Here is an 11,003-nt window from a genome sequence, read left to right on the forward strand (position 1 = left end):
ATCTTAAAGTTTTTACTGCAGCTAAGCCCGCAATACAAATTGAATATTTGAATTTCGATGGACTTAAATCCTGGTACGTTACAATCAGTGTTGGTAAGCGTTATCGATAGGCGATTGCTAAGGGTAACTAGTGCTCGATAGATCTATCGTTCCCCGCGAACCAGTTCTTTTAGAAAAACAACAAACTCATCTCACACATAAAAAACAGAAAATTACTTTTTGATCGTTTATTGTCTTATTTTTGGTACAAAAATTTAACAAAAATATGCCTATGTAATGCTAGAAAACATTTCGTTGTGTGTGATCAAGATCGAAACGGATTTGGAGCCCAGTGCAGGTAAATTGAGTTACTGCGACAGCAGCAGACAAAGAAAGTGTATTTCACTAGAATAATTTAATTTTTTTTTGTTGAATAGAATCGGAGGGAGCCGTGTCCGCCGAACATCCCACCAATCCTCGAGTGCTTAAGGAGCGGGAACGCGATCGCGGACTGCGCTTGGCCCGCGACATCACCATCGAAACCTACACCAACCAGCGTTGGACGCGTGAGTTGAGTGCTCCAAAGGATCAGGAGACGGAGGGCAGCAAGATGAACTGGGCGGCGGCCCTGCAGCACGTCAACAGTCCCACGGCTGGCAGTTCCCGGGAAACCACTCCGCGGAGCGGCGATGAAACCCAAGCGGGCAACCCACAGGCCACCGCCTCCAAGTTCCCACACGAGATCGGCTACTTCTCCGGCAATCCCATCGTCGAGGTGACCAAGGGCCTCATCCATCTCTACAAGAAAAAGTGGGTTTGCTTATGCTTCTTTACCGTGTCCAAATTAATCAGTAGTTCCTGTATCCCCCCAGCGAACGGAAGGCCATCAAGGAGGCTCCATCCAATCAGCTCTGCCTGCTGGCCGTGCCAGCCACTCTCAACTGCCATGATCTGCTGAACTTCATCGCTCCCTGCCATGCGGAGATCAAACACGTCCAAATAGTCCGCGATGGCAGTCCCAACCAATTCATGGTGCTGCTGGAGTAAGTTTGAGTCATGAGGAACCTAATCCCGACACTTAAAAATACGCTTACTTGTTATGAAAAGTAGAATTTTGAAACTATTATTGAAAAAAAGCACCTGTGGATAGAAGTTTATATTTGTATGGCCATAAATTAAATATTATTTAATTTTTAATTTATAGCAAAATAAGGCAACTAATCTAAAAAGGTTATTAGATATGTGAAAATAACCTTTTAAATAAGTTTTAGCATAATTAAATTGAATTAGCTTCTGTAACGCTTTCTAAAGTCTAGAGGTCTAGTATGTAATAACACAATTTTAAAAAACTATAACTCCACAGAGCTAACATAGATAACTATCTTTAAAATGAAATGAAATTTGATTCCTTTCAGATTCCGCTCGAATGAATCAGCTCTGGAGTTCTACAAATCTTACAATGGAATTGCCTACAACTCCCTGGAGCCGGACTCGCTGTGCCACGCGGTCTGGGTCTCGGCGGTGGAGAGGAGCGAGCATGGAGCACCGCCAATGGGACACACTGAGCTGCCCACCTGTCCAGTGTGCCTGGAGCGCATGGACGAGAGCGTCGATGGAGTACTGACCATATTGTGTAACCACGCTTTCCACGCCAGCTGCTTGATGAAGTGGGGCGATTCCACGTGCCCCGTGTGCCGCCATGTCCAAACCCCCGAGCTGGTTGAGGATTCCGTGTGCATGGAGTGTGAGGGCACCGATTCACTGTGGATCTGCCTAATCTGCGGCCATGTCGGCTGCGGTCGCTACCAGGGAGGACATGCTGCCGCCCACTACCGGGCCACTAACCATACCTTCGCCATGCAACTGGGCACTTCGAGCGTTTGGGACTATGCCGGCGATAATTTTGTGCACCGCTTGTTCCAGAACAAGTCCGACGGCAAGCTAGTGGCCTCGCAGACCGAGAAAGACGAGCGCGAGGAGAAGATTGACTCCATGCAGATGGAGTTCACTTACCTACTGACCTCCCAGCTGGACACACAACGCAAGTACTACGAGGAGCGAATGGAGAGGCTGGAGCAGGAGTGGCAGAGCTTCAAGACGAACGCCAGCGAGGCCAAGACAGAGGTCTCCGAGCTGCAGCAGCTCCAGCAGACCATGCAGAAGGAGAAGGTGAATCTGGAACGCAAGCTGGCCCAGCACACAGCCAAGTGAATATTGAGACCATTTCGCATTTCGTACGTAATATCATATAAATGTTGCTCTTTTAGGCTAAAAGAGGTGCAGAAGCAACTGAACGAGGAACGTGAGCTGTCCAAGGCCCTGCAGACCAACCAGAGCTCATGGCACGGCAAATACAAGATCCTGGAGCAGCAGTACAACGAGTTCAAGCACAATCATGACGCCGAGGTAACCGATCTGAAGGAACAGCTTCGCGACGTGATGTTCTTCTTGGACAACCAGCAGAAGATGGCCAATTCGGAGCTGGCCGGCGCCTCCATCACTGGCATCGGAGACAAGGAGCCGGATCCAAATTCAAGGCGCGGCAATCGTCGCAAGAAATGAATCCACCTATCATCTATACCATTCACACATAAACGTATTTTGTTTCGAGCTGCATTGTTTACCCAACTTTGAAGGGCTATGCAAACCGATTATATAAGATTAATAACAGCTCTATATGTGATTTCCTTTGTGAAGCAAAAACCCAAGGATATAATATACCTAGTGTACGTGTACTATTACTCTTAAGCTAATTGAATAGCATATGTCGGAAATGTATTGCGTTTTTATTTCCAATTAATTAAAAGTTTGTCAAGAAATGTGTATTTTTTGATTTGTCAAGATTAATTTTGCAATATTTTTAAGTTAAACTCTATGAAATAATGAATGTTTAGTCATTAGTCAACCTCGTTTGTCCAGCTAACTAAAACAAGATCCATTTGAGGCCTTATTCCGGTTGAGGACACGTATCCTCGCAGTGGAATGTGGGATCGGACAGTTCCTGGAGGTCAACTTTCGGATCTGCCTGGAAGATATTAAGCTTCTCCTTCATATCCTGCTCGTTGCGATCAAGGTTCATCAGATAGGCGGCAATGAAGGCACGCGGATCCTGCGGCGAATGAATGTGCAGCTGGGCGAAGGCTCGGACCAGGACATCGCCCATCTGCTCCTTGATTTCGCCGGCCATCGCATCCACCGCCTCCAAGTTCTTGCCCATTGGTAACCAATCGTATCCTTTGAAGCAGCAGCACTCGCAGTAGGCCTTTGGATCGGATTCCGTGAGAAGTTTGAAGAAAGGCAGCAGTTGTGCCTCGCAACTCTTCAGCTTGGCCACCTCCCGCACGAAGCGCTTGTGCAGGTCACACACATCCTTCTCGCAGCCTCTGATGACCTCGGCATCCTGGGAAAGAGTGGCCGTTCGCTTAATGTAGTCCACCGTGTTCTCGTGGAAGGACTTGAACTTGCACTTCTCCTCGTTGTAGGCATTGAGGCACTGGCGGGCATAGACTATGATGTTGTCCCGTCGCTTTCTGATCTCCTCGCTCCGCTGGGTGAAATGGCTCTTCACCTCATCCAGGCTGCCGATCCGCTGGGCGAACTTGGTCATGTCCTCCATACTCTCGCACACCACCTTGCCCTTCTTCTCGTGGCCACACTTCACGTTCGCCTTGCTGATCCTGTCCAACTCCGCCTGCAACTCCAGTTTCATGTTGCGCAGCTCCGTATTCAAACGCTTCACATCGTTGTCGTTGCAGATTAGCGCCTGCAGCATCTCGTGCAGACAGTTCTTGTGCGGATTGGGCAGCTCATCGGAACAGCCGGCCAACATCTTGAAGTACTTAAATAAATATATTATTAAATATATTACTGAATGAATCTAATATTTTTGTTTCAATCGGATACTAAAAGTGTTCTTTTCCAGATCCTTTACTGAAATTTGTAACAGCTTGCTGAGACAAAATAAAAGATTTCAAATTAAGCATCGAAGAGAACAGAAAATTTCCAAACGCTTACAAAAGTTTAAATTTATTTTAAAGTGCTTTATATGTATATTGTATTTTTGTGTTTTTAACTCATATCTTACCAAACTATTCCCAAACGAATAATATTATTGGAAAAATACTCTTTATAGTAATCTTCGATTAAACATAACTTAATTATTTAGAGACTGAGAAATAGAAAATGTCTTCTATATTTTGCTTTATTTTTATAAAAAAAAATAAAGTCATGTCGTGTTTTTATGACAGCTATATGATATCGTTGTTCAATTAAAAAAAAATCAAAACCATAATTTCTAAATGGTAAGCCTTTACTAGCATTTTTATATAAATTGAACAGTAGCGAATTTTTGGTTTGGTTTTTGGTTTGTTTTTATGAGAGCCGTATGATTTATACTACCTTCAATATAAAAAACACTTTTGGGGATGTTTAATTTATATAAATTTAGAGACTAGTTTGCTTGGAAACAGACTTTCTAGATCTAGATTCTCCTAGTGATGCTGATCAAGAATATATTTATTATTATTAAATATTGGACATATGTATCTATTTAATTTAAAGTCATGGTAATAACATGTTTTAAATATTTAAATGTTCCTGATAAAAAGGAAACTCACAACATTTTTTATCTTTATGTGTATACGCCGCAGCCCATTCCTAACTAGAATTTATCAGTGAAAAGAATTACAAATTCCAAAAAAAAGCAATCCAATGCGAACCGGTTTGACTAGAAACCGAATCTTCACTTAAATTGCGTACCCACAGCAACAACAAATGACGAACGTAAATAAAAATTAAATTTATTTGGCAGTGAGCAAAAGCAGCAAAAAAATAAATAAAATTTCTTAATGGTCTCCCCAAAAGCCCCCTGTGTTCTACCATTCCGTCTTTTTGTTCGTCTACAATTGGCACACGATCAATCATTATGTCTCTTCTAACGCGAATTTACTTTGACAAAAAGACTCCTATTCTGCATTGATTGATACCCTATCCCATTGACTCTTCGGCATTGTAGTATTTCAATCAATTGGATTATTGTTCAATTTCCTAGGGTATTAACATTGGCGGGCATCGATTGTGCTCTCCATACAATAACTCCCACTAATGGACTCGGCTGAAGCTTTCGAAAGATGTGTGTTTGGCACAAGTCAACCTGTTTGCAGGTAAAGAGGAAATGAAAGGTGAAGGGGGAATCGATCTTTGACCATCTTGTACCTGTAATTAAGTAACTTAATTAATTTCACGCAAGACAAAGCTCATTTTTTAAGAAACCAAAAAAAAAAGTATCTTGGGTTTTGCAAAATTTTTATTTCAGCGTCTGAATAAATTTTGCATAATTTTCGGTTTGTATACATCTTATAGAATTTGATGGATATTATTTCGCTTATCTCCTGATAGGGTATAATTTGATTAATTTTCTGCGATGAGCTTGGAATTTTTAGCGAGTTGATGTATAAGGCAACCACACACAATCTTAAAGTGATTTCAAAAACATTTTTAATTTTCATCAGGTCATTATTTAAGTATTGCGCAAAAGGTGATCAAAGTTTAGAGTATTTTAAATAAATAAAAAATAAATAGCTTTGTAACTAAAATACCAATTTTAACAATTTCGCTTTGAAAATTTATCTATACATACAAATATTCCCGAACCCTAACAAATCTATACAGCTGCTTGATCAATTTTCCTATTCGCCATTGAAAGCGAATGCAAATTGCAATAATTAAAATTATTGAATGTGACTAATGAGCAAATATTGATTTAGAAACTGGCCCAAGGCGCTACAAATGGGAGGATACAAAGCCGGAGTATGCAAAATAGATAAACAAATAACGAAAGGAACACAGATGCGAAAGAAAAGAAGCCAGTTCAATAGGATGTACCACGGATGGAAGTCTGGGTCTTAGGGTGGTTTCCTGTCCCATAGCCAACTATTTGCATTGAAAAGTGACCCAGATTCTTAAGGATGTTGGCAATTTAAAACACGTAGGACATCACGGCCCTGCGCATTAAAAAAAATTCGAAAAAAAAATCAAATTTAAATAATTTCCCTATTTTTCTATTCGAAAGAACAACGTTTTTTTTAGTTTCTACCTCGTTTTTTTACGTAGGATAAATGAAAAATGATGTTTGACCCTGCCCGGCGACACACCCCTTTTCTTGATCACGTATGCAAATGCAGAGCGATGTCCTGGGACAGGATCAGTGATTCAACCCTTTGAGGACAACTGCTGGCGTCCGATCCGCGGACGTGTTGTGCATAAATTAAGGCATCCTTTCGTCCTTTTGTCCTCGAACCCTTGGTGGTTCGGCAAAGGAAACGCTTCCGCATGGAAATGAGGCAAAAAATCCGGATTTTTTTTACTCCTTGTCTTCTGCCGTCTGCGTCTTTGTGCGAGTCCTTTATCCTTGATCGTCACCCTGAGCCCAATGTGTCTTGAGCCTTGTGGGTAGCCTGGTAGGGAGAACAAAAAAAAAAATCGTGAGAAAATTTCCAGCGCCAAATATTCAAATTAGGTAACCAAATGCCGCCCGTTGCATACTTTTTTGGGTGATTTTTTGTGTCCGCACCCAAAACGCCGGGAAGAAAAAAAATCATCAGGATGCATGCTCATCCTTGCAGCCCTTATTGTTGGGCTCATCAGTTTTTTAGCCCATTTTTTCTGATTCCCTAATTTTTTATGCTTGACTACCGAAAAAAGTCGTTTATAATTGGACCGAGTTCAGATTTTTTTGCCGCCTTTTTTTCTTTCCTATTTTGAATATTGAAATCCAGTGTGACAAGTTTTTTCCTTCGTTTTGGTAAAAAAGGATCGTCAACTGAAGTCTCGTTACTGTAGTTTTTTTTATCCTTTTTTTTTCTTAATAAAAAAGCGGTGCGAAAATGTTAATTAAATTTTTGTTATTGCGCCATTTCAGGGTAAAATCCAGTTCCCAGTATCACTTCTTTCAATTACGCAGTTAATTTTAAATTTTTTGTCTTTTGAATACAATTTTTTCTACCATATTTAACACGTGTTGGTTGTCAAGGATTTATGCTGTAAATTGTTACCGATTGAAGGAAGCAAAAAATCTGGGGTTTTGTTGAGTAATAGTAAACATTGTTAAGTGTTTAATAAGCCCTTTTGGAAAAAAAGGTCTGGTAACAAAACTTTAAAGTATTAAAAAAATGGTTTGATTAAAGAGCGCTTGCCAAAAAAAAAAAAGATATGTAACGATAAAAAGTATTTTTAATTGCCAATATTTACATATAGCTTACAGTTAAAGTTCCCAAAACAAAAGACATTTTTCTTCGCCAGTTATATCAACATTTTTATGTAAAGCTACTAAACAACGAATAAACTTACTAAGATTATGATTACATCTTAAAATTATTACTTCAGTTGTTTCAAGACTTTTTCTGTTCTGTTTTTATTTAACTAACAAAAAGGTATTTGTATATTCCATAAGCATATACAAGTTTCGTTAACAGCAATCAAGGGATAACAATCCGTGAAAATGTTTAGCCTTCTTCCAACATCTGTTAGTCTCAGATAATGAATGACTTTCCTAGATGATGAAGAGTTTTTAAAGTAGGTTTTTGTGAGAAGGGCAGAGATCGTATTTCTGATATTCGGCATTAAATATATGAAAATATTCATTTAACACTTAAGCACTCCAAATACTCAAAAAATTTAACACAAAATCCGAAATCGAAACGTTTAATTAAATTGGCTCAAGCCTTTTGTGCAATATGCCAATATTCGCTTGAGTATCAATTTCATAACAATCGAAATGATAAAGAGAAATCAATCCAAACACGGGCCCAGAAACCTCAACAAAAGCGGCGAGTGTGCCCTCCAGTTTTTGTGTGCGAATCCATTCAGCCAAAGGGTGCAAATATGGATATAAGAATAGCTAACGAAAATCGCATCAAATTTCACAATATCGCACCTTATTAGAATCGAACAATACCGCGGTTCACAATGCGAAATTGGGAGAAAAGGATGAAATGCAAATGCCACAAGAACAAGAAGTTATGGGAAAAACATACACACCTTCCATTCTCCTTCGATGTGTTCGAGCCCCGGGCTAATCGGTGGAGTGTATCCGCATATTGTGTGCATTGTTTAATAATTTCATAAATAGTTTATCCAAGAGAATTGCTGAATGCCGAACCGACTAAATGCCATTCGCGAACGGGTTACGCCAGAGAAAGGATTCCTCGGCGAGTCCTCCTTTCTTATGCTAAGAAGAGTACCCTATCTGGGGTGAAAGGTTTTTTTACTGTCGGAGATCCGGATGTTTTGTGTGCAACCCCTGATGGTCGGATCCTATCTCTCCCACCCTAAATGTGTGCGTGTGTGTTTTGATTTCGGGTCTGGAGTTTAGAAACCATAAATCTATTGATGCCTTTGATGACGCCTTTCTGCAGCACCGAAATGATCTCTTGGCATTGAAAACGCATAGACAATATTCAAATGAAAGTAGTTTGCATAATGCCTTTCCCAAATACTGATAAATTAGAAATATTGCACGGGAAGAAAAAACGGATAGGGAAGTTGTAATAACAATCAGGAGAAACGCTTTAAGTTTGGACTTAATAAATAGAAATGCTGTTTAAATTATTAGAAATAGAGAAATGGTGGTAAGCTTTACCCAACTTGACTAGATATATTTCAAATACAGTTGAGTAAATATATATTTTACTAAAATTAAATTGTTTAAGACAACTATTTAAACATAATTTGAATTTTATTATTTTTTATCGATTTAAGCCATTCAATATAATTATAATTTATAAAATTTCATAGCAATATCTTTATAACAAGAGGTTTTGTAACATTTGAATAAAAATCCATAAACAACTCTTAGCTCACACATTTTTGAACATAAATCTTTAATATGTCTTATTTTTGATAGTTAATTTTATACTTTTACAAATAAAAATTAACAATAATTATTATTATATAATAAAACCGATTTTTCTGGTTTTCTTGAAATTTAAATAGAAGTATAAATCATTTATGGTTTTGAATAACTCTTTTTTTCGGTCGCAGATAAAAACAGAATTTTTTGTTATAAGAACGGATAGAACAGTGGCCCTGATTCTGCCAAGTATTTCGTTTTTTTCAATGACCTGGCAGAAGAACTCATATAGTTGTACAACAGACAGATGCCACTCTCAAGGAAGAGTCCTTGATGGCCCTCAGGCACTGCATTCTAATTATCATATCGATCAAGCTGCAAGTAAAAGTGACAGTCCCAAGTCCAAGGACTCTGCCAGGACAGAAAGGATCCTGGGCCACAATTTTTTTTCTCATAGTTAGCATAACAAAGCCTGATGAGACGCACAACGGACGGAATCGTGATGATTTCAGCACCCCGAGACAAGACAGTCCCAAAGAAAAGGAGGAGAGTATGAGGAGAGTATGAGGAGCCACCCCGAAGATCGGGTAGCGGGACAATAACCACCAAACAATCCCATGATCATTAGTGCATCCTATAATAATGCGCATTGATATGCTAATCGCGAGTAGACAGGGCTCGAATGGAGAAACTTCAATGCCTGAATGCGTCTATGATCGATGACGATCGCTGGCAGAAATCAAATCATTTATCAATTAAATTATTGGCAAACATTGGCTTGTAGAGCCCTCGAAGCGAAGGGTTCGATGTGCTAAAAACGTTTCCCCTTTCGCCTCATTTTTGCATTGTGGCCTTTGTTTTGCATTTTGCACAACTGCCAAATGATCGATTATCGATCGGCAATCCCTTTATCCCGGATCTTTGTCTTCTGCGGTGTGTTTGCCAATTTTGCTTTGATGATTTGTTGGTTTATTGTCAGCGATCCTTGTGCTTCCCTCAAGGGCGTCCTTTTCCTCATTCCCCAAAGGATCGTGCCGAATATTCGCACAATCCTCGGCGAAAACACCGATCTTTGTTGACAATGAGACAATTGCCGGGAATCCTTTTTAGGGAGTTTATGTCTCTATCAACTTTATTGTTGTTTCCCTAACGCTTTGTGGGTGACTATTCACTAACAACAATCCCCTTTGTTTGGCCAATTTTTATGAGCTATTTAGGAGATCTTACTTCGTTGTTATTTGCGGCATAAAAAGATCATAAAAATCATTTAACTTTTTTTTGTTTATCTAACACAATTTGCTGCTATTTATAATTCCATTCAAACGCTGTGCTCAGCAAAGACGGAGGCGAAAAAAAAACATAAATAAATAAAGAGAAAATAATAATGAGAAAAAGCACCTGTTAACAACTTAAACAGGTTTTTGTGTGGGACTTTTAAATTTATTGTTTTATTAATTAGCCATGAAATTCGTTTTTGTTTTATATTTTTATATACATTTAGACATTTAGAGGTATTCATGGACTGAATGGAACTTTGAAGTTCCTTTGTCTGCCATACAGAAATATCGGCTTACTAATCCGTCAGAGGTCTTTAGATCTTCATAAGGTATCCAAGAAGTTTTGTCTTCTTCGTTTCTCAAGTACCTAGCCGATTTGAAGTTGCAAATCGTGACGATTGCGGCGACGGATGAACTAGTTTTATATCAGGTATAAAATACCAGTATATATGCACAGCATGTTGAAAAGAACTCAATGCGAATCAACTTGAATGAATCATTGCCATTAATCTCCGTGTCGATCAGCCGAAAATTTCAAGACTCAATCAGTCATCAATCATTATTCGCCATCAGAGCGTAGCCAGCACTTTTAATAACCCCCTAAATCGCTCCTCAAACGCCGCCACTGTCACGTCTTAAGCCAAACGGCAGCTGCGAGTGAGAGAAATTTAAAGATAAACTTCGATACGATCGTAGCCCTACATTTCAATGTGTGTGGATACTCAGATTATATGGGGTGAACATAAATCTCTTATGTCGCCTCGGGCACAAAGAAGTTCATCTTGAGGCTGCTAAGCGGATTAGGTTGCATTTTTCTGGATCGTTGCATATATATTCGATCCGCTTCGATTCGCTAATGAAAATGCAAATCTTGTGGAAGATTTCAAACACCAAAATAA

The 11,003-nt window shown here is 39.4% G+C and overlaps 2 protein-coding genes across 2 annotated transcripts; one reads left to right on the top strand and one right to left on the bottom strand.

The window, feature by feature from the left end:
• Positions 1-186: 186 nt before the first annotated feature.
• On the top strand, positions 187-2,798 carry LOC108135843 (BRCA1-associated protein). Its single transcript, XM_017256727.2, has 5 exons — positions 187-337; positions 417-789; positions 852-1,022; positions 1,395-2,186; positions 2,247-2,798. The coding sequence occupies exons 1-5, from the start codon at positions 277-279 to the stop codon at positions 2,539-2,541; spliced, it is 1,692 nt and encodes a 563-aa protein (XP_017112216.1). The 5' UTR covers positions 187-276; the 3' UTR covers positions 2,542-2,798.
• On the bottom strand, positions 2,747-3,909 carry LOC108135844. Its single transcript, XM_017256728.2, has one exon. The coding sequence runs from the start codon at positions 3,806-3,808 to the stop codon at positions 2,927-2,929; it is 882 nt and encodes a 293-aa protein (XP_017112217.1). The 5' UTR covers positions 3,809-3,909; the 3' UTR covers positions 2,747-2,926.
• Between the last annotated feature and the right edge of the window lie 7,094 nt (positions 3,910-11,003).

Source organism: Drosophila elegans, unplaced genomic scaffold (genome assembly GCF_018152505.1).
Source record: "Drosophila elegans isolate 14027-0461.03 unplaced genomic scaffold, ASM1815250v1 contig_476, whole genome shotgun sequence".
In the NCBI taxonomy this organism is placed as follows: domain Eukaryota; kingdom Metazoa; phylum Arthropoda; class Insecta; order Diptera; family Drosophilidae; genus Drosophila; species Drosophila elegans.